The sequence below is a fragment of the Capricornis sumatraensis genome, chromosome 5, assembly GCF_032405125.1.
Source record: "Capricornis sumatraensis isolate serow.1 chromosome 5, serow.2, whole genome shotgun sequence".
Lineage (NCBI taxonomy): Eukaryota > Metazoa > Chordata > Mammalia > Artiodactyla > Bovidae > Capricornis > Capricornis sumatraensis.
In genome coordinates, this window is record NC_091073.1 from 14,384,052 (window position 1) to 14,408,495 (window position 24,444).

Consider the following 24,444-nt stretch of genomic DNA (forward strand, 5'->3'; position numbering starts at 1 on the left):
TGAGTGATTTTTACTTTCACTTTCATCCATTCTTTACCGGTTAAAGGATACATTTCTTAGTCTGGCCACAACCTATTTTCAGTTTCGTCTTCTATTAGCACAACACTAGAGGTACTCACCAATTGAATAAACCTTTTGTTTCATACCTTGCTTTGCATGGGCTGTTTCCTTTATGACTGATTTTAATAATGGCTGAAGACTAGATTCAGAAACGTTTATTGGAATGGAACAAAACTAGCATTTATTAAGCATACTAGCCAAGGTCTGTGGTAGATACTTAAAAAAGTAGCTCTCATAATCCTGACTATTGTCCTTAAGAAATGGTTGTTTCCTTTTACTGTATAGACGTAACCTGAGGCTTTAGGAGGGTAGGTACAATTACATAGCTAGTGTAGGTAAATGTGAGATTTCATACTCCAGATTAAGTGATTGTTTTCTTGTCTTTCCCCTACCCACCTCACATTGCTTCAGTAGTAAATACCTGTGATCTTTATTATAACCTCTTTCCAAATACAGTAGGCATAAACAGTTCATGTTTTCAGCCTTGTTTTGAGTTATTTACAGTAGAAGAAAATAAATGTAATGGTATTATAATCACGATTTCATTATTCTGAGTGTAATTAGTTGTAGTTAGTTTTACTCATTTGCTGTGAGTTGTATAGCCCTCTATATTTACATTTGAAAAATCTTTTCTTTGAGGTCCTTCTAAGTACTGAACAATTTCATTTTACTTTATTGTAATTTAACGTATTCTAGAGTTCTTATATGAGCAAAATTTCTTATATTTTTCATTATCCTAGAAATTGGCTGAATCAGATTTATATGTAATTTATACAAGAATTTAAGTGTATTCAACCATAAATTTTAGTCAAACTCATTTCCTGCCTCTGTGAAGGAGAAAATTGAAAAGACCATGTATATATGTAACTTTATAGTATAAAGTACAGCCTGTGAAACCGTCACTTTCTGTATGGGAAAATATTACAGTTTAAGAAGTTAGTTTGGGGAATATTAAACATTAAAATTTTTTTTGGCTATTAAGATAAATTTGGTAAAACATAATTCTTTCCCTTATATGTGCTTCCTAGATTTTATTAGTATTCCTAATTGTGGTATTTTTTTCCTTAGGATACTGATTCATAATTATTGGTTTTACAATCTAATATTTTTTCCTCCATTAGAATGTGAAACATGTTGCAGAAGCATTTAAGAAGTGGCTGAAGGGTGAAGGAAAAAAGTGCCATTGCCCATCAGAAAAAAGCAAAACAAAACATGGGAAGTTCAACCACCAAATTTCGTAAAGCACTCATCAATGGTGATGAAAACCTGGCCTGCCAAATATATGAAAGCAACCCTCAGCTAAAAGAATCCCTTGATCCAAATACATCTTATGGGGAGCCCTACCAGCACAATACTCCATTACACTATGCTGCTAGACATGGAATGAATAGAATATTAGGGTAAGTATTACTGGAAACCAATTGGTAACAATTTAGAGAAAGGGAAAAAAAAACACTCTGGTCTTTGAGAATACATGCATACATATGTGCATGTTGTGGTATTATAGTGAACTAAACTTTGTAAAACTGAATATGCCTAAATTATTAAGTATGGTTTTTTTATTATGTGTTTCATTTGTGAGGTTAGTTCACATATTCTTTTTACTATAAATACGTTTTGATCCTCAGTATGTTTCATAGTATGAATTCTTTATAACAGTGTAGTGTTTTAATTTACAGTGTTTCAGTTCTAGAAAAGTACTTGTCATCTATCAAAAAATTGCAGGAAATGGTGTCCAAGGCAATTTAAGTTGAAAAACTGATGTGTTTGCCTTACCTATTCTTGATCAGATTTGAGTTTCCTTCTTTTAAAAGGTTTAGTTACTTGAAAAGACTTTTCTAAAAAGTAAAACATTTTCTTGAAACTGAAAATATCAATACTAAGAAACTTGAAAAAAAATCTCTTTAGGAAGAAAGCCTTAGTGATAGCAGTATGTGAATTCTTCTTAATTACATGGGAATTAAATTTGATATTTGCTAACTTATAAGATGAAAGAAGCAAAAGATAGAAAAGTAGTTCCAAAATAAATGTAGTGTTTTTAGTAGTAGGTTGTGCAGCTGTGGAAGTCTGGTGGTAGAAGAGAAAGAAGCACTTTGCCTATGCAGTGCAATATAATTCTTAAACCGGCATTCCGAGTACTTTAGAACTTGACAAAAAGCTTTTCCATCCTTTCTCTACAGATTTGTTGTTCAAATTAAGCTGCTCTTTCTGGTGTCCCTGAACCATGCCAGGGGTGTTCTGTCTGCCACATTCATAACACTGTTTCCCGGGAGCATCGCTCCTCTCGGCCTTCTCTTTCTTACCTAAATTTTAGCCTTCCTTCAATGTCCTGGGCTTCCCTGGTGGCTCAGTGGTAAAGAATCTGCCTGCTAATGTAGGAGATGGGGTTAGGTCCCTGGGTCAGGAAGATCTCTTGGAGAAGGAAATGGCAACCCACTCTAGTATTCTTGCCTGGAGAATTCCATGGACAAAGAAGTTTGGCAGGCTAAAGTGACTTAACAGCAAGGCCCTAGGCATTCTTTTTCTGTCTTATCCTGTCACAACTTGTAAGGAACTTCAGTCCACAAGGAACTTCAGTCCACAAGGAACGTCAGTCTTCTTTTGAACTTCTGTGGTTCTTTTTTGTTTGTATTACTTGTGTGGTATACACTCTCCCATTGGTTTTGTAATTTTGTAAACCTACTCTTTGCCTGCCTAAATTACAGCTTTTTAAAAGGACTTTCTTTGTACTTCTAGCATCTAGCATAGTATCTTACACAAAGTAAATAGAACCTTTCTAAAAGTCATTGCATAGATAATTATCTTTACGATCAGGATTTGTGAATGAGAAAAATTCCATGAATAACTTAGTTTATTCAGGCCTATGATTATCAAGTAGGTATTTTTGTAACCTCTTAAAAATAAAATAGGTATTTCTTGATTTAAAAAGAGATATTTCTATTACCTCTCCATTTTTCATTTATCTCTTATTTTCATTTCTCTAAAAACACCCACTTAGAAGCCTCTGCCACCTAATCTTGTTTGAAATTTTACATTTTTTCTTTCAAAAATGGATGTTCCCTGTGTTAATTACACTGACATATTATACTAATAAAATAATGGCAAACGTGTTGAGGGCTTACTGTTTTCTAGGCACTACTAACTGCTCTGCGTGCCTTGTCTCAGTTAATTCTCATTATAGCTCTATAAGATTGTCTATCATCTGCATTTCAGAAGTGAGAAAACTGAAGCTCAGAAAGATTAAACAACTTATCAGAACTCTCCAGCTTATAAATGGCAAAGCTAACTGCCCATGTAGGCAGATGACTATAGTCTTTAGGCTTTCAACACTGTGATAGCCTTTTATCTCTATAGTCAGATAAGCCTGTATGTCAGGAGTGCCTAAAACACTTCTTGTGCTAAGTCGTTTCAGTTGTGTCCGACTCTGTGTGACCCCATGGACTGTAGCCCACCAGCCTCCTCTGTCCATGAGATTCTCCAGGCAAAAATACTGGAGTGGGTTGCCGTGCCCTTCTCCAGGGGATCTTCCTGACTTAGGGATTGAACCACATCTCTTTCATCTCCTGCATTTGCGGGTGGGTTCTTTACCACTAGCACCCCCTGGAATTCTAAAATACTTATTAGCAAGACAAATTAGTTACTCTGGATTTCAGTTTCCTTGTCTGTAAAATATTAAGCTTGTATAATTAAATGAATGTGTTATGTTTCATGATGCCTAGTGTATAGTTTTATTATTTCTCAAATTTGTAACCCTAAATATCTTCAGATTATCCTTGACTTACTCATCTCCTCTACCTAACCTGTTACTAATGCAAAGTTCACTCCGTCTTATCTGTTGGATTCATGTCTTTCCATTCCTGTTGCCTAAAACTTTGTTTACTCTTATCAACCCCTTCTTCCAATACTGAAAGTACTTGACTCCTGAATGTTCCTTTTGCAAGTCTTTTCCTCTTCAGGTCTCATGTTCGGGTTAATCTTGCTAAAAGTTTATCCTTTTCAGTGTTCTGTCATAAGAAAACTGTAGTGGTACACTGTTGTTTGCCTCATTTCACTCGGCTTCTAAAGCCTTATTTTTTCTCTGCCCTCATTCTGCCGAATCAGCCTAATCTCTCATTATTCTCCAACATGATCATATCAGTCAGACTGGTTGCCTTCCCTCTTGCTTTTCCCACTTTTAAAAAATGCCACCCCGTTAGCTTTATTGTTAATCCCTGATTCTGAAATGTCTTGTTTCTTCTCTAATTCCCTGTCCTTTAAGTCCTCACTTGATTTCTGCCTTTTTATGAACTCATTACCAGCTGTTCTGACCTGCAGTATTCTTTGTTCTCAGAAATTCCTATAACTTAGATTTTAAATCATCCAGTTGCTATTAAACATCTCTGACTAGACTGTAAATATTACAGATACACTGCTAAACAGTAATGCTCTAAGAAGATTAACTCTTGTTTACTTAGTCTACTCAATCTTTGTTTTTGATTTGCACATTTTCAGTGAGATTATGAAACTGTTGCCTTAGGTTCCGAATATTGAACACTGACAATAACATTTAATATCAGGTCTTGTTATGTGATTAATTAAAACTTTCTTAGAATACCACAGTAAAATGGTTTTGAATGTTATTACGAAGGTAATACATCTATTTTAACATAAAAGAACTCAAGTAGGAAAATACTTTTTAATCATTTATAGTATAATTTAAAATATACTTTATAAAATTGGAAAACTTTATTTAAGAGATGTATCTAATCCATTGAGTTTTTTTTTTAGTTGTATTCAAGTGTAGTTGATTTGCAATGCTGTATAAATTTCTGTACAATAAAGTGATTCAGTTATACATATATTCTTTTTCATATGTTTTCCATTGTAGTTTATCACAGGATGTTGAATATAGTTCCCTGTTCTGTACCGTAGGACCTTGTTGTCTATCCATTCTATATATATCGGTTTGCATCTGCTAGTCTCAGACTCTCACTCCTGCCCTCTCCCACCCCTTTCCCTTGGTAACCACCAGTCTGTTCTCTGTGCCCTTGATTTTGTTTCTACTTCGTATTTAGGTTTAATTGTGTCACGTTAGATCCCACATATAAGGGATATCATATGGTGTTTGTCTTTGTCTTTCTGACTTGCTTCACTTGTTACGGTGGTCTCTGTGTCCATCCATGTTGCTTCAGGAGCTTTGTTTCATTCCCTTCTGTGGCTGGGTGGTAAATATTTCACTGGATTATGCACCACATCTTTTTTATCTGTTCATCTGTCGGCAGACATTTAGGTTGTTTTCATGTCTAATCTAGTGAGTCTTAAAGTGCATTCTGAGGACTTGTAGATCCTGAGATACTTTCAAGGAGGCAAAGTAGATCAAAACTATTCTTAGTATTTAAATCAATACTAATGTTAAGATGTTATTTGCCTTTTTCACTGAGTTGACATTTGTGGTGATAGTGCAGAAAATGGAGGATAAAACTGCCAATGCTTTTGGGTGAATCAAGGCAGTGGCACCAAACCTTACTAGTAATCACGGTTTTCCTCACTGCTGGCCACTTGCTGTTTAAAAAAAAAAAAAAAGCCAGTTTTACTTAATATTTCTTCAATGAAGCAATAGAATGACTAATTAATCTCCATCCTTTAGTACACATCTTTTCATTAGTCTATAAATGAGAAGAATACACAAAGTACTTCTGCTCTTGTATGCTGATAGCTTTGAGGAAGAACACTTGTACTGTTGTTTGAGATGTGAGTTGAAATGTTGATGCTTATTTTTTCATGAAAACATTTTAAACTAATAACAACAATAAAAGATGATTGAGCTTGCCAGTGAGTACTGGAATTTTGAAAACTTATATTTACTGCCTTAAGCTTGACAGTTTCCTAGTACGTAGGGACTTTCTAAGTAAGATTGGCAGTGATATAAATTAACATGAGTTTTTAAAATACTCTATAATGAAATGTGACAAAATCTAGAAGATCTGTATAACTTAGTGAATTAGTATTTTCCAGAAGATAAGTATATGATTTTTTGCAGTTATGCATGGGTAAAAGATTTATTCAAAATACAAGGTAGGAGAAGGAAATGGCAACCCACTCCAGTGTTCTTGCCTGGAGAATCCAAGGGACGGGGAAGCCTGGTGGGCTGCCGTCTATGGGGTCGCACAGAGTCAGACACAACTGAAGTGACTTAGCAGCAGCAGTAGCAGCAAGCCACATATGTACATGTGTTCTCACATCCTGAATGCCCCTCCCACATCCCTCACCATGCTATCCCTCTGGATTGTCGCAGTACTTTCTCTTTGCAATAGTTTATTGTTAGATTTTGGAAGTGCAACTGACTTCTGTACATTAATATATTTATCCTGCTAGTTTATAAAATGCATTGATGAGCTTTAGCAGTTTTCTTGTAAAATCTTTAAAGTTTTATATATGCATATATATATATATATATATATATAACATTATATCTCTGCAAACCATGACAATTTTGCTTTTTTTTAACTTGGATTCCTTTTGTTTATTTTTCTTCTCTGATTGCTGTGGCTAGGGCTTCTAAAACTGTGTTGAGGAAACGTTAGTGGAGTGGGCATCCTTGTCTGGTTCTTGAACATAGAGGGAATGCTTTCACCTTTTACCAATGAGTATGATATTAGCTGTTATTTTCTTACATGTGTGCTTTTATTATGTTGAGGTATGGGATGTTTTGATGAAATCTAATTTTGGCCTGTCCCACTTTGGTGGTTGCTAGGTAGCTCGTTTACCAGTTTCTAGTTTGGCTAACTAATTAACATGTTCAGGAGACTGTTCCTTAAGCCTGCCTTGAGACTAGAGAGAACATCCTAGTCTTCCTGATACTTGGTGCTTTCTCTTGAATAAATGCTCCTTGTATTTTTCTAAGACTTTGCTTAATTTCCCAAGTTATTAAACATTTCACTTGACAAAAAATATATATATATATATAAGGTAAACCAGTAGAATTTTAAACATGGCAAAAGTTCATCGATAAGATTTCAAATTTTATACTGTAGGTAATCTAAGAAATGACCACTTGTTGAGTTTTTGGTATCAAATATGAATATTCACACTTGTCTGAAAAGGCTATTTTAAAACAATTCTCTCTTTTCTAATTATCTAAGGCTGGATTTTCTTCATATGCTTCAACCCAAATGAAATATATCATAACTGATTTAATACTATGAGAATCTTCTATTAGGCAAATGTTTAAAAAGATTTGTAAACTTGTAAAACAATGCCATTGTGTTCACTTAATTTTAAAAAAAAATATAGTTATTTTTCATTTTAAGATATTACAAATGTCAAATATATAATGAGTTTATTTTTAATGGATAAATTTATTTTAATTTTTAATATGAGTATCTCTCATATAAACAAAGGCTCTTAGAGATCTTTTTTAAAATTTTTTGTTGGAGTATAGTTGATTTACAATGTTGTGTTAGTTTCTGCTTTACAGTAGAGTGAATCAGTTATTCATATACATGTATCCTGTCTTTTTTAGATTCTTTTCCTATAAAGGTCATTACAGAGTCTTCAGTAGAGTTCTCTGTTTTATAAAATCAGTCCTTATTATACTTATCCATTTTACATATAGTAGTGTGTAAAATACTGCACACTAAAATACTACATAGTAGTGTGTAAAATAATGCAGAGAAGGCAATGGCAACCCACTCCAGTGTTCTTGCCTGGAGAATCCCAGGGACGGCGGAGCCTGGTGGGTTGCCGTCTATGGGGTCGCACAGAGTCAGACACGACTGAAGCAACTTAGCAGCAGCAGCAGCAGCAGCGTGTATATGTCAATCCCAGTTTCCCAATACGAATCTTCAGTAATTTTTAAATTTGTAAAAGTTATAAAAGTTTACTACCAGAAAGTTTAAAAATTGCTGATTTGATCAATATAATTGGTTTCTCTTAGAAGGGATGTATTTGTCTCCACCTTCTGCTTATCATTCTATTGATGAGTGTTTAAAGACCTGAAAAAAAAGGTGACTGTAAATTCTCTTTAAAAATTACTGTTTTTATGATTTGGCCATATACTTTATACTTATAGTTTTACTTTATACTTTCAATTTCAGCCTAAAGTGTTTGTTTTTTCTTTTTTCTTAATTGTTTGGAGACCAATGATTGATAATTTCTTTATTAAAGCCTTTAACATCCTGTCCTAGAATCAGAAATTACTTTATTGCTCTCCTTTCCTAAGATTAGACAACTCTAATTTCTTTAATCTGTGTATCTTTTTTCAAAATTTATTTAGTGCAGAGAAAATCACAAATCATATTATTATTTTAATTGTTTAGTCAATTTTGTAATTAAATAACTTTTAACACTATGTCACTTAACACTTAAACGCAAGAGAGTTCCAGGAAAACATCTATTTCTGCTTTATTGACTATGCCAAAGCCTTTGACTGTGTGGATCACAATAAACTGTGGAAAATTCTGAAGGAAATGGGAATACAAGACCACCTGACCTGCCTCTTGAGAAATCTGTATGCAGGTCAGGAAGCAACAGTTAGAACTGGACATGGAACAACAGACTGGTTCCAAATAGGGAAAGTAGTACATCAAAGATGTATATTGTCACCCTGCTTATTTAACTTAAATGCAGAGTACATCATGAGAAACACTGGACTGGAGGAAGCACAAGCTGGAATCAAGATCGCTGGGAGAAATATCAATAACCTCAGGTATGCAGATGATACCACCTTTATGGCAGAAAGTGAAGAAGAACTAAAGAGCCTGTTGATGAAAGTGAAAGAGAAGAGTGAAAAAGGTGGTTTAAAGCTCAACATTCAGAAAATTAAGATCATGGCATCTGGTCCCATCACTTCATGGCAAATAGATGGGGAAATAGAGGAAACATTGGCTGACTTTATTTTTCTAGGCTCCAAAATCACTGCAGATGGTGATTGCAGCCATGAAATTAAAAGACGCTTCTTAGAAGAAAAGTTATGAGCAACCTGCTGCTGCTGCTGCTGCTAAGTCGCTTCAGTCGTGTCCAACTCTGTGCGACCCCATAGACGACAGCCCACCAGGCTCCGCTGTCCCTGGGATTCTCCAGGCAAGAACCCTGGAGTGGGTTGCCATCTCCCTTTCCAATGCATGAAAGTGAAAAGTGAAGGGGAAGTTGCTCAGTCGTGTCCGACCCTCAGCGACCCCATGGACTGCAGCCTACCAGGCTCCTCTGTCCATGGAATTTTCCAGGCAAGAGTCCTGGAGTGAGTTGCCATTGCCTTCTCTGTCACCAACCTAGACAGCATATTAAAAAGCAGAGACATTACTTTGCCAACAAAGGTACGTCTAGTCAAGGATATGGTTTTTCCAGTAGTTGTGTATGGATGTGAGAGTTGGACTATAAAGAAAGCTGAGCACTGAAGAATGGATGCTTTTGAACTGTGGTGTTGGAGAAGACTTGAGAGTCCCTTGGACTGCAAGGAGATCCAGCCCATCTATCCTAAAGGAGATCAGTTCTGAATATTCATTGGAAGGACTGATGCTAAAGCTGAAACTCCAATACTTTGGCCACCTGATAAAAAGAACTGACTCATAGGGAAAAACCCTGGTACTGGGAAGATTGAAGGCAGGAGGAGAAGGGGACGACAGAGGATGAGATGGTTGGATGGCGTCACCAACTCAATGGACATGAGTTTGAGTAAACTGGGAGTTGGTGATGGATAGGGAGGCCTGGCGTGCTGCAGTCATGGGGTCGCAAAGAGTTGGACATGACTGAGCGACTGAACTAAACTAACACTGTGTCATGAATTCAATAGAATAAGGATAAATAGCACACATCAGCATTAAGTGAAATACCAGCTCTGTTTTAACTGTTTATGTTTTAGATAGCTTCAAATGTTTCACTGTGTTTAACTTTTCTAAACTCGTAACAAGTTGATGGCCATTATTTTCTCATACTGCCTCATGTAACCTGGCATACCTGCTTGCTAGCTTCGGTATAGACTCTGACTAAGCTTGGCTAGATTCCTAACACATGACATATATGGGTGGACAAAGAAGTATACCTAGCCAAGGACAATATAGTTTAGTAGCCATAAAGTAAACTGTAATACAGCCTTGATTTAATCCCCATTTCCTTTAGCTTTATGGTACCTGCAACAGCAGGCACAACTTTCTCCTCTTCTTAGACTTAATAATATGGTAAAAGAAGGGCAGTTTACAGTTTAAGAGCTAGTTTGCATCTGTATCTCTCTGAACCTAAATGCTATGTGTTTACATCATACCATACCACAGTGCTTCTTTCCTGGGAAACTGAATCCATATTCATAAATAGTTACTGTTTGATGTAGCAAAAGCACTGTTTAGACTTTGGAGTCCACATGTTCTAGTTTGGATAGGCATGTATAAAATGGGAAATTAGAGTGCTTGTTCCTTAGATTTTATAGGATAATTTCTTGGGCTTCCTAGAATATGAAAGGGGCCTGTCTTTTGGTATGAATAAAATATAAAATCTTTATTAGAGCATGTGTTTGTCAGAGCATATGTTAATATCAAGCTTTGAGAATTAAAATAGAGTTTCCAGTTTTGGGGGGGGGGTTTGATTCTTGTATTTCAGGAGTTATTAAATTCTTAAAAATGGATTGAAATTCAGTTCTCTCCTAAGCTTCCTTGCTGTGCAAACACTGTAAGGGCAGGTACTTAATCTGTTTTCTTAACAATATGCCTAACCTCTATAATACAATTACAGGTACTCAAAAATAATGTTGCATGAAAGGTAAGATGTAAAGGGAACTGAAAGTATATCTTAGTAACTACTGGAATAATAGTGTTATGACAAGAAATTGAGGCTGTAATAGAGAAGACGGTTATTTTGAGGGGAGCTCAACTGAATATGAGATAATGATGGAATGTGCAAGAGAAATGGACCTTAGACTCTTTGTGACCCCCATGGACTGTACAGTCCATGTAATTCTCCAGGCCAGAGTATTGGATTGAGTAGCCTTTCCCTTCTCCAGGAAATCTTCCCAACACAGGGATGAAAGCCAGGTCTCCTACATTGCAGGCAGATTCTTTTACCAGCTGAGCCACCAGGGAAACCCATAAAAATTTAGAATATGGCCTCAAGGTCAGGGTAGTAGTCAGGGTGATAGTGCATTAAGAATTATCACTGAAATAATAGTAGAAGCCCTTTGAGAAAAACCATGATTCTGCTGCCACTGTCTGTCATTTAGGTTCCAATAAAAGTTAACAGTTTACAAAGTGTATGCATAGAAACCACCAAAAGATAAGTGACTTTAAGAATGGATTTGCTCTCTGGAAGGAAGGAAGATGTCCAGAGAAGAAAATAGACTCAGAAAGTGAGTTTGCTTCCATTCAGGAGATAGGAAGGTAGAGCCATCCATCATAGGTAAAAGAGAGGTTGTTCTGAAAAAAAGTAAGAGATCTGTTAAAAAGATGGGTAGTTATGGAAACTGAGGTAATAAAGAGATCAGGATATAAATGAATTATTAGCACTTTCAGGCTAAAACAAGAATTGAGGATAAGAACTTAACTCTTAGGAAATTCCTGATGATGTGAACGAGTGCAGTTTTAGTACAGTGATCAGAATAGGGTCATATTGAAGTGGAGAGTAAATGTAGATTTATAGATTGCAGTTATAAATTGACTGTTTGATAGTGAACACTGAAAGAATCTAGACAAACAGATGACTTTCGATGGGTTATTAAGGTCAAATGAAAGGAATTTTTTTCCCAAGTTAATGTTTCCCTTACCCTACCTTCCTACCAGTTATCTCCTATCCTGGTCCAAGAATTAACCGTGTATGTAAACACTTCATAATTACTGGCATAGTTATAAGAGGGGCCTATCTAAAATTTACATGTCAGTTACAAATTTGTAATTCTGTTTATTCATTCATGTAAGTTAAAGAAGACTCTACTTTTGAATTTAAGCATATAATATAAAAGTAGTAATGTAAATCAATAAAATTAAAATATCTAACTTGACAGTTTTAGTACAAAATGTTTATGCAGGTACAGTACTATATCTAATAAATTTGAGAATCTTTCCTGAATATATGTAATTAAGCTCTTTTAATATTTTAAATTCAGAATAATAAGCTTGCTTTGGTTTGATTAATCGGAGTCTGGCATATTGAGTATAAGAATGTTTTCAAAATTATCCCATTATCTCGTCCCTCTTTTGGTGAGGATGTAGGATTGTTTAATGAAAGAGTTGGTCTCCATATCAGCTGCCATCCTTCCAACTTGTATTAGATTCCATGGTGATGAGAACCTGAGGTCTCCTGAACAAACTAAAAGAGAAAATACGTGATATATTGGAAATAGGGATAGGAAGAGCTAAATCTATGTTGTTGTACAGAGTCGTATGGAATCTGAATTAATTTTAATAATTTACTTCTAAATTAAATTTTTAAGAAAATGAAATCTTTTTATTGTTAATAATGGCTCTTGGAAGAGATTTTAATCTTGAACACATTTTTAGAGTAGTGTTTAAAATTTTGGTTATTCACTGTAATTCAGCCATTATAAATACAGGGAAATATCACTGAAAATTTTATCATCAGTTGTTGACTTAGGAAAAATATATTTTTCCTTTTTTCATAAACTGTGAAGCAACATTATGGTTATATAAATAAACTACTCACATTCCTGCCTCCCTTAAACAACTCTTAGAATCATTCCATGTCCCTTCTGATTTTTGCTATAAATAGTCTTATATAGACTTGTTAATGACTTTATAATTTTCTATTGTACAGAAATACTGTGACTTATATTTCCCAGTTTTCCTATAACCAGACATTTGAGTGATTACAAATTTTTCTGTTAAAAATAGCAGTTCTTTTGAATATTATTATTATCGTACATTTTTATTCTTTGTTTCCTTTAGGATAAATCTCAGGAGTAGGTTTACTTGGTCAAAGAATAGAAGCCATGTATTAGTTGGTTTTATGTATATAATATATATATTAGCTGTATATTTATATTGGTTACATATGTAGTATATTTTATATATTAGCTATTTTGTGCAAGATCACACACCTAGAAAGTGACAGAACTGGGACTACAGCCAGGTGGTCTGTACTGGTCAGTAGGTACTATGTTCTTGACCAGTCTGCTGTGCTACCGGCTTGTAAGATCTAGAATTCTGTCTTAATGTATTCCCAATGCCACATCACTAATCTTCGTCATAAAAGTAATACACAAAGTAGTTCATCTATCAGAATTAGAGCAAGTCTCCCCTCTGTGTTTGATACTATATTGGGAATTCAAGAAAGAACAGGATATAGACCTTGCCTTCAGTTCAGTTCAGTCATTCAGTCGTGTCTGACTCTTTGCGACCCCATGAATCGCAGCACGCCAGGCCTCCCTGTCCATCACCAACTCCCGGAGTTCACTCAAACTCACATCCATCAAGTCGGTGATGCCATCCAGCCATCTCATCCTCTGTCATCCCCTTTTCCTCCTGCCCCCAATCCTTCCCAGCATCAGTCTTTTCCAATGAGTCAGCTCTTCGCATGAGGTGGCCAAAGTACTGGAGTTTCAGCTTTCATTCCTTCCAAAGAACACCCAAGGCTGATCTCCTTTAGAATGGACTGGTTGGATCTCCTTGCAGTCCAAGGGACTCTCAAGAGTCTTCTCCAACACCACAGTTCAAAAGCATCAATTCTTCAGCTCTCAGCTTTCTTCACAGTCCAGCTCTCACATCCATACATGACCACTGGAAAAACCATAGCCTTGACTAGATGGACCTTTGTTGGCAAAATAATGTCTCTGCTTTCAGTATGCTATCTAGGTTGGTCATAACTTTTCTTCCAAGGAGTAAGCGTCTGTTAATTTCATGGCTGCAGTCACCATCTGCAGTGATTTTGGAGCCTCCCAAAATAAAGTCTGACACATTCCACTGTTTCCCCATCTATTTGCCATGAAGTGATGGGACCAGATGCCATGATCTTAGTTTTCTGAGTGTTGAGCTTTAAGCCAACTTTTTCACTCTCCTCTTTCACTTGCATCAAGAGGGTTTTTAGTTCCGCTTCACTTTCTGCCATAAGGGTGGTGTCATCTGCATATCTGAGGTTATTGATATTTCTCCCGGCAATCTTGAATCCAGCTTGTGCTTCTTCCAGCCCAGCGTTTCTCATGATGCACTCTGCATATAAGTTAAGCAGGGTGACAATATAGAGCCTTGATGTACTCCTTTTCCTATTTGGAACCAGTCTGTTGTTCCATGTCCAGTTCTAACTGTTGCTTCCTGACCTGCATATAGGTTTCTCAAGAGGCAGGTCAGGTGGTCTTGTAAGGCTATAAACCAAGTGGGAGAAAGGAACAGATATGTAAGAAAGTAACTGTGATACGATGTGATGAATTACATAATTAGGGTGTTATAGGAAGACAAAGAAGGGAATGATCAATGAAACTGGAGGAGGGAGCTTAGTGTAAAGAGCCTTCTAAGTAGGGTTGGGTTTGTTCAGATGGCTAGGTCAGATCCTTGGAAACCAGATAGAGCAAGCAGTAAAGAGCCTACCCATGTACTGAGGGAGTCACAAGGCCATCAAGGCTCTGTAGGACTTTAGAGAAAATGGGGTTTTCTGAGCAAATTTTATTAGAGCTTGAGACCTGAGCTTCAAAGGCAAGCTTTGAAAGTTAAACTTGGACTGAGTAGAGACTGAGAACTCCAGGAGATACCAGAGATACTTACTTCTCAGGATATACTTGTTTAACATTTGACTTGGGGGTAAGGAGTAGATGAGACATGAGACCATTCCTACATTCCCTGAATTGTCAGACTCAGAGATGAGAATCTTATCTTTTGCCCAGAAACATATATTTTACATTGCAAAGCATGAGAACCCAAGATCTTCTGTAGAAGAGTGTTCATACTCAGGGATAGTTTCCCCCTCCACACAACCCACCCCCATCCCAACCCCGCCCCGCCCCCCCCCACCAACCCCCTTCTCTTCACATCTTCCCTGGTCTCCAGAGGGAAGGAGATCTACTACACAGGCTTCCCAGAGTCTCATATTAGGGCTCATTCCTATTGTTGCTATAACAAATTACCACAAACTTGGTGACTAAAAACAACACAAATGTATTATCTTAAAACTCTGGAGATAGAAATCTGAAATGGTTCCACTGAATTAAACTCAAAGTGTTGGCAGAGTTATATTCCTTCTGCATGCTCTTGGGTAGAATCCCTTAGCTTACCTTTTCCAGTTTCTAAAAGCTGCCTGCACTTCTTGGCTTGTGGCCCCTTCCACCATTTTTAAAGACAGCAGCATAGCATCTTCCAATATGTCTCTGATTCTGACCCTCCTGTCTTTCCCTTCTAAGGATTTGTGATTACATTGGGCCCACCTGGATACTAGGATACTTTCCCAGTGTCAAGAACCTTAACTTAATCATATCTGTGAAGTCCCTTTTACTGTATAAAGTAACATATTCACAGGTCCTGGGGATTAGGACATAGACCTCTTTGGGGTGGGGATACTAGTCTGCCTGTCATATTGCCCCGCAGTGCGGACCCCAGTACATGTGCTATATGATGTCTTATCTGGCTCAGGTTGCGTTACCCCAGTGGTAGGAGTTGGGATGTGAGTGACTAGTTCCTATAATATTTCATTTGTTCCCGCATCAGAAACTTCATGTTTTACTTTCAAAATGGCTCAAGTGAATGTGAACCCTAGAAGCCTAATAGGCTAGTTTTGAAGAGCTGTATTGCTGAGCTGTCTAGAATCTTGAAGGATAAAAGCAGGAGATACCCAGAGTTGTTCTAAAAATTGGAAACCACCTTTAAGACATCTTACTCCACCTTTTTCCCCGTAAGAGCTCTCTAGCTTGGCTCATTTATTCAAGTTGAAGAGCTCATCCTGGTTCCTTCCTGGTCAGGGTTTTGTCTTTGTTTTTTCTTGTTCTGAACTAAAACTAACCTAAAAACAACCCAGATGTGACTAGGGTTTAGCGTTTGACTCTTTTGCTCCCTTCCCATTGCTATTCTGCCCTTAGACATAGGAATGCAAGTGATACCAACCCTCCATAGTAAATTGACTCATCTTTGCATATGGGACTGTATGCCCGTTTCATAGTATATTTGTGTTTTTTAGTACAGGCTGACTGAATTATACTAGGTTTTATCCAACTCATTTCCTGTTATGGCCACTGAATTGGCTCAAATGTTAATCCACTGAGCCTAGCCCAAAAGATGTAGTGGATGGTAGGCACAGTTCTTAGATCTGGATCTGATAGAAGTTAAGGCAGCTCACCTATTATCATCAGTAAGGTCTACCACCTTGAAATTAGATCGTGGTCTTCCAGAACTCACCTAGCTTATTGCCTTAAGAAGGTATTACATTGTATAAATATATGCCTTATTCTTTCAAAGGCTGTGGAAAACTCATATAAATTTTTCTTAGATTTAACATTTACTTCCAGACTTATGCATTGCTTGCTTCTCCTATATTGTCAGCATCCTTCCTAAGTAAATATGTACTCAAGAGAAATAAAATATAGCAGAGCAATAACAAATAAATCGCTGGGATATGTTTAATAATGTACCTAAGACATTTATGTTAATTGATATACTAGTCCGTTATGTGGCCCTTTGCTTCCTTTCTTTCTTCCTCCTTTTCCTTTTCTCTGTCCTTTTCCTTACCTTTCTTTTTTCTTCCTATGCCTTTTTCTCTTTTATTAGCAAATACTGTAATGATAGTCAACTTTGGTTTTTTAGTATTATTGTTCTGGAATCAGGTTTTTTTATAATTGTAAGAATTAGTGGGGCTTCCCTGGTGGCTCAGTGGTAAAGAATCCACCTCCTAATGCAGAAGACACGGGTTTGATCCCTGGTCTGGGAAGATCCCACATGGCACGGAACAGCTAAGCCCGTATGCCACAGCTGCTGAGCGCATACTCTGTTAGAGTCTGGGAGCTGCAACTGCTGAGCCCTTGTGCCGCAGCTCCTGAAGCCCTCGTGCAGGGGAAGCCCCTGCAGTGAGACGCCTGTGTACTGCTGTTAGAGAGGAGCCCTCACTCTCCGAGACTAGAGGAAAGCCCGCACAGCAGGGAAGACCCAGCACAACCAAACAAAAAAAATTAGTCATTCAGCCTATTGTGAAACAGTGCTTCAGTAGAAACTGGATCAGCAGCTTAGAAGCAGAGCTTTAAATGTATCTCCAGTGTATTATTTCCAGGGAGGAAAAACCTGATTTTCACTCTTTACCATTTTAGGACCTTTCTTTTTGGTAGAGATGGAAATCCAAATAAACGGAATGTGCACAATGAAACATCTATGCACTTGTTGTGTATGGGACCTCAAATTATGATCTCAGAAGGCGCCCTTCATCCTCGCTTAGCACGCCCTGCGGAAGATGATTTTAGAAGAGCGGATTGTCTACAGATGATTTTAAGATGGAAAGGAGCAAAACTTGACCAAGGCGAATATGAGAGAGCAGCTATTGACGCTGTTGATAACAAGAAGAACACACCCCTGCACTATGCTGCTGCCTCAGGGATGAAAACCTGCGTAGAGGTAAACCTTTGGTGTGCGTGTTTGTTTGCTTTAGCATTCTGCATGGTGAAATCCGTGTCTCGGTAACGTGTGATAATCAGTGTTTGTTTTACTTAGTTAATTTGACTAGTCATTTCTGTCTCTTGTGGTTCTAAAAGAAGTGGAAGCCCTTGTTTTAGGGAAAACAAACCCACAAACATTCATCCTTGGAAATAAAATGAAATCAGAAGCAATTTAAAATTGACTGACATCCCTGAATGTGGCAGTCATCATACAAACACTCTTATTGAGAGTAATACTTTTGGTATCAGAAGTTTCACTTAACGCCAATTTATAGAATGTATACATATGGCAAATCTTGACAAGTGGGACCTTTACCTATATTATCTAGAAGTGATCAGTTCCCTAAGCATATGAGCTTCGCAGGTGGCTCAGCAGTAAAAGAATCCGCCTGCAGTGAAGGAGAACTGGGTTCGATCCCTGGGCAGGAAGATCCCCCTGGAGAAGGAAAGGGCAACCAACTCTGGTATTCTTGCCTGGGAAATCGCATGGACAAAAGAGGCTATAGTCTGACAGGCTATAGTCCATGGAGTTGCAGAGTTGGACACAACTTATTGGCTAAGAAGCAGCAGGGATAAATATTTATGAATCTATTTATTGGGGCTTTAAAAAATTTTGTATATTAAAATGTGCTGGGGTTTTTTTGTGTAATTTGCACTAAAGTACCTGAGTACTTTGTATTTGAATTTTTCCATCAATGTTTTTCATCTATATATCTAACAACAAGCTTAGATAAAATCAGCCATATAGTATAGGATCTTAACTAAGCTAAGAAATCATTATTCTTTATACTGTCGTCGCTGCTATACAGCTATATTCTCTCAGCTATATACATGTCAGTCCATATATAACTCTTAGACATTGTTTTGCATAAATGTATTTAAGTTTCAGTGGGGAGCATTATAAATTGAATCAGAGTGTCCATTTACCAGAAATGTATGACTTGATTAGAAAAGTGGTTTTCCAGATTAAATATATGTTAATAAGATTAAAATATACATCCGAAAATTTAGTATTTCCGTAATATTATTCATGTGTATAAACTTATACTTCTAAATTGATAAATATACAAAAAAACATGAAGGTTCTCCATTTTCTTACTCATGTTAAAAGGTTATGGCCATTTATGTGACTTCTTCAGTGTATCTGGAGTGTCAGTTGTTCTCAACTTCTGGAAGCCTTCTGATCTGATCTTGTGTTTTTTGCTCTTATTTGTGATACTTACTGATCTTTTAGAATATTAGTCATTTCAGCTCTTGGAATTGTGTCACCTTTGCCCACTACTTAGCTAGTGACAGTCATTTAGTTGGTTGGTTTAGACACGACCAGTCGTGTCTTGCGACCCCAAGGGTTGTAGCCTGCCAGGCTCCTCTGCCCATGGGATTCTCCAGGTAAGAACACTGGAGTGGGTTGCCATTTCCTTCTCCAGGGGATCTTCCAAACCGAGGAATCGAACCAGGGTCTCCTGCATTGCAGGCAGATTCTTTACCAACTGAGCTATGAGGGAAGTCCAGTGACGGTCATTAACTTAAAACTAATCTTAAGCTTTGCTTTCTAACATTGATTCTTAGTGTGGTAGAAGGATATCCTAGGATTTAGCATGGAATGAGACTATTGACAGAATTCCTGAGGCTTTTACACAATTTTTTTTAATATATTGTTCTGCGCCCACCTCTTATGAACGAATCGCTGCTATGGTGGCTTGTTCTTGACAGGACTGCATCAGCATCATATTAATAATTTTCAAGTGAGCTAGAGTAGAAAATAGCTTGTTCTTGATAGTAATATTACTTTTAAATTGCTGCTTTATATCTTGCTTCCAAAAATTCTCTATAAGCATTGCTTTAGTAGTTGTTGATTTTGAAGAAAGTTTACAGTGATGGTGGAGAAGGCAATGGCACCCCACTCCAGCACTCTTGCCTGGAAAATCCCATGGACGGAGGAGCCTGGTGGGCTGCAGTCCATGGGGTTGCTAAGAGTTGGACACGACTGAGCGACTTCACTTTCACTTTTCACTTTGATCCATTGGAGAAGGAAATGGCAACCCACTCCAGTGTTCTTGCCTGCAAATTCCCAGCAACGGGGGAGCCTGGTGGGCTGCCGTCTGTGGGGTCACACAGAGTCAGACACGACTGAAGTGACTTAGCAGTTACAGTGATGGGTTTATTAAATTGTTTTCAAAAGGTGAATGTGGTATTTTTGCCAACACATTTATGTGTTTGTGTATCACACCATTCAATAACTATTTTCATTTTTCTGTATTCAGAAGAGCTCTTTGACTTAATGTAAAAACCATAAATAGAACCCTATAAATACCTTCATTGCATTTATTCTAGTTGTCATCAACAGATTTTAGCATATCATTTTACCCATATAACGCTATTTTAAATCTGTTTTATATACTTGACTGTATATTTACCCAGCCTCAGGTCTTGAATGACTTTTGATAATGTTAACTGTTAACTAAACACAAAGAGTTTCACAAGAAAGTGTACATTAACTAATTCCCAGAGGCCTTATTGTGTTTTCTAGTTCTAGTACATAAAACAAATACATTGACATATATAACCTACTCTATAGCTGTCCTTTTAGAGTATTAGTCCTTTAGTGTCTTTGTGTAAGGTCTTCTAGTATTCATAATGCTCATTGGTACCAAGCATGGTATAAGGGGCTTGGGTTGAGTGAAAGAATTATGAGATGTTTATTAACTTTTTTCATTAAGCTATCATAATATGGTGTAAAGAGCAGTGGTGTCTAGTCCTGATCCTCACAGTGATTATCTGTAGACCTTCAGTCACTCAGCTTCTTTGAGATTATCAAAGAAGAGGAAGCTGTCCAACCATCCAAGAGGTAACTATCACAGTTATCTCAAAAGAACCCTTTCAGTTCAGTTCAGTTCAGTCTCTCAGTCGCATCCGACTCTCTGCGACCCCATGAATCGCAGCACACCAGGCCTCCCTGTCCATCACCAACTTTTCACTCAGACTCACGGCCATCGAGTCAGTGATACCATCCAGCCATCTCATCCTCTGTCGTCCCCTTCTCCTCCTGCCCTCAATCCCTCCCAGCATCAGAGTCTTTTCCAGTGAGTCAACTCTTCGCATGAGGTGGCCAAAGCACTAGAGTTTCAGCTTTAGCATCATTCCTTCCAAAGAAATCCCAGGACTGATCTCCTTCAGAATGGATTGGTTGGATCTCCTTCCCATGGATCAAACCCGTGCCTCCTGCATCTCTGGCATTGGCAAGCAGATTCTTTACCACTGAGCCATCAGGGAGACTAAAGAACCCTTTAGCACTAATTTTTCTGTTAATCTGTGATTGTAGCAAAATAGATCTCATTTTTAATGTCTGGCCTTCAAGGTTAAATTGATTATTTTATTCCACGGTTAAGGCCAAACTATTTTTTTTTTAACTCTTAAGGATTTATTTATAAATGTCTATGGAAATATGTCTTTTCTAGCTATTGAAGGTGTTTTTTTCTGTGTTTATTTAAGGACAGAGTTGATAAAGTCAACATTGGGCAATTTTGTATGTGCATTTAAACACACAGATTCTTGTGGCTCATTATTTTGAACCATTTAAATGAAATGTTTACAACTTCCCCTTCTCTCTGTAATAATGATGTTCTCTAGTAAGATAAAGGGGCACACACATGTACATACACAGAACATAACATAAAAAACCTCTTAATCATAGAGTTCTTTTAGAAACTTGTCTGTGTGAAGGCATCAGTGGCTAAAGAGTTGACTCATTGGAAAAGACTCTGATGCTGGGAGAGATTGGGGGCAGGAGGAGAAGGGAACGACCGAGGATGAGATGGCTGGATGGCATCACTGACTTGATGGACGTGAGTCTCAGTGAACTCCGGGAGATGGTGATGGACAGGGAGGCCTGGCGTGCTGCGATTCATGGGGTCGCAAAGAGTCGGACGTGACTGAGCGACTGAACTGAACTGAACTGATGGCGGATTCATGTTGATGTATGGCAAAACCAATACAATATTGTAAAGTAATTAACCTCCAATAAAATTAACCTCTAACATAAATAAATTTATATTAAAAAAGATATAGATATAGATATACTGATATATGTATATATACACACACATAAACATACACGTACATACATATAAATGGAGAACTCACCCTGAAGTTTCTCATGCTATATTACTGCCTAGTTGATTTCCTCATACGAACATTCCAACAGTCTGTAAAATTTAGTGTTTCCAAAACTGTACTCAAGCTTCTCTATTCACAGCTCCTCTTCTGGGCTGCCTTGTTCCTATTAATGATGCTACCATTACCACCATATCTACTCTGGATACTTGGGTTTATCTTGACAATGTTTTTGTTTTGTTTTGTTTTGTTTGTGTCAAACTCATGCCACTAATTTGCAGAATACAGTTCTTCCATGCCTATTTTGGCCAGCCCCTTCTGTTTATCTCTACAGGGCACCTTCTAACAACAGATGCTTATATCAAATCCTACTTTTTCCTTAAGTAGGAAAATTTGAAGTTCGACAAACTAAGCATTCAGATTATTTATGAGATAAAAGTAACACAAAGAAGAGTAGACTGCAGTTTGAAAATTAGAAATGTTTATATGTTGAACGTTTATTAATGCAAATTAAAGTCCCTTTAATTGTAATTTTTTCATATTTCAAAGCATCATTCCAAGGGTAAGCAAACATTTGTCTGTGAAAGCCCAGAAAGTGTATATTTAAAGTTTTTCTTATAATTTAATTTATTTTTGGCTTTGCTAGGGCTTCATTGCCACGTGAGTTCTTTCTATAGTTGAGGCGAGCCGGGGTTACTCTTCATTATGGTTCATGGGCTTCTTGGGGGGCGGGGCACAGGCTGTAGATGCACGTTCAGTAGTTGCGGCACGCAGGCTCAGAAGTCGCGGTGTGTGGGCTCTACGGCACGCAGGCTCAGTACTTGCAATGTCCATCTCATCCTCTGTCACCCTCTTCTTCTGCCTTCAATCTTTCCCAGCATCAGGGTCTTTTCCAGTGACTTGGCTCTTTGCATCAGGTGGCCAAAGTATTGGCGCTTCAGCATCAGTCCGCACACCGCTAGAAAAGACTCTTGAGAGTTCCTTGGACAGCAAGGAATATTCAGGATTGATCTTCTCCAGCACCACAGTTTGAAAGCCTCAATTCTTTGGCACTCTGCGTTTATGGTCCAGCTCTCACAACTGTACATGGCTACTGGACGGAGCATAGTCTTGACTCTGTGGACCTTTGTCGGCAAAGTGAGGTCTTTGCTTTTTCACACACTGTCTAGGTTTGTCATAGCTTTCCTGCCAAGAAGCAGTTGTCTTCTAATTTCATGGCTGCAGTGATTTAGAGCCCAATAAGAGGAAATCTATCACTGCTTCCACCTTTTCCCGTTCTATTTGCCACAAAGTGATGGGGCCGGATGCCATGATCTTAGTTTTGTTTTGTTTTTTTTAAATTTATATTTATTTATTTTATTTGGAGGCTAATTACTTTACAATATTGTATTGGTTGTGCCACACATCAACATGAATCCGCCACAGGCACACACATGTTCCCCATCCTGAACCCCCCCCTCCCACCTCCCTCTCTGTACCATCCCTCTGGGTCATCCCGGTGCACCAGCCTCAAGCATCCTGTATCGAACCTGGACTGGTGATTCGTTTCTTATATGATATTATACATGTTTCATTGCCATTCCCCCAAATCATCCCACCCTCTCCCTCTCCCACAGAGTCCAAAAGACTGTTGTATACATCTGTCTCTTTTGCTGTCTCACATACAGGGTTATCGTTACCATCTTTCTAAATTCCATATATATGTGTTAGTATACTGTGTTGGTGTTTTTCTTTCTGGCTTACTTCACTCTGTATAATCGGCTCCAGTTTCATCCACCTCATTAGAACTGATTCAAATGTATTCTTTTTAATGGCTGAGTAATACTCCATTGTGTATATGTACCACAGCTTTCTTATCCATTCATCTGCTGATGGACACCTAGGTTGCTTCCATTTCCTGGCTATTATAAAGTTAGTTTTTTAAATACTGAGTTTTAAACTGGTTTTTCACTCTCCTCCTTCACCCTCATCAAGAGGTTCCTTAGTTCCTCATCGCTTTCTGCCATTAGAGTGGTATCATTCTCATATCTGAGGTTGTTGATATTTCTCCCAGCAATTTTGATTCCAGCTTATAACTCATCCAGCCTGACTTTTCTCATAACGTGCTCCGCGTGTAAGTTAAATAAACAAGGTGACAGTAAACAGCCTTGTCATACTCCTTTCTCAATCCTGAACCAGTCAGTTGTTTCATACAAGGTTCTAACTATTGCTTCTTGGCCAGCATAGGTCTGTTAGCAAGGCCTAATTTGTGATTTTTCTCCCCTTGGCCGACTTCCGTAGAGCAAGCCCAGTCATTAGGCCTCATTTATATTGGTGCTTCACCTGTCACAGTGATTCAAGAAATGGTTGACGTGACAGAGGTGACTGTCGTGTTTAATAGTGCTTCAACTCTGTGAAAAGTGTTTTTTAAAATGAGTATTATCTTAAGATATTTCCTATGCACCCCTGTCCTACTTGCTTATTCAAAGCTTTAAGTGTTGCTGCTTATTGTCAGATCAAATAAAGGTCACTGGAAAACCAAAGCTGGTAAGTCCTACTTCCCCTTTATAGCCACAGGGCCTATATGACACTCAGCAGCTGTCAGAGCATTTCACACTTCATTGAAAAGCCATAAAAATCATTCACAAGTTATACTGAAAAGTTTTATTTAATTATAATTGTGTTTTTAGCACCTGGGGTTTTAAAACTATAAAAAAGAACAAGGAAATTGTGGTCCCAACTTAGCAACTAGAAGT

General features: G+C 37.7%; 1 protein-coding gene across 1 annotated transcript in view; it reads left to right on the forward strand.

Annotated features, from left to right (window-relative positions):
• Positions 1-1,272: 1,272 nt before the first annotated feature.
• Positions 1,273-24,444, forward strand: part of ANKIB1 (ankyrin repeat and IBR domain containing 1) — a 90,826-nt gene continuing 67,654 nt past the window's right edge. Inside the window, exons 1-2 of the mRNA XM_068972708.1 lie at positions 1,273-1,460; positions 17,255-17,555. Of these exons, the coding sequence (XP_068828809.1) occupies positions 1,273-1,460; positions 17,255-17,555 (489 nt within the window). The remainder of the gene's footprint in view (positions 1,461-17,254; positions 17,556-24,444) is intronic.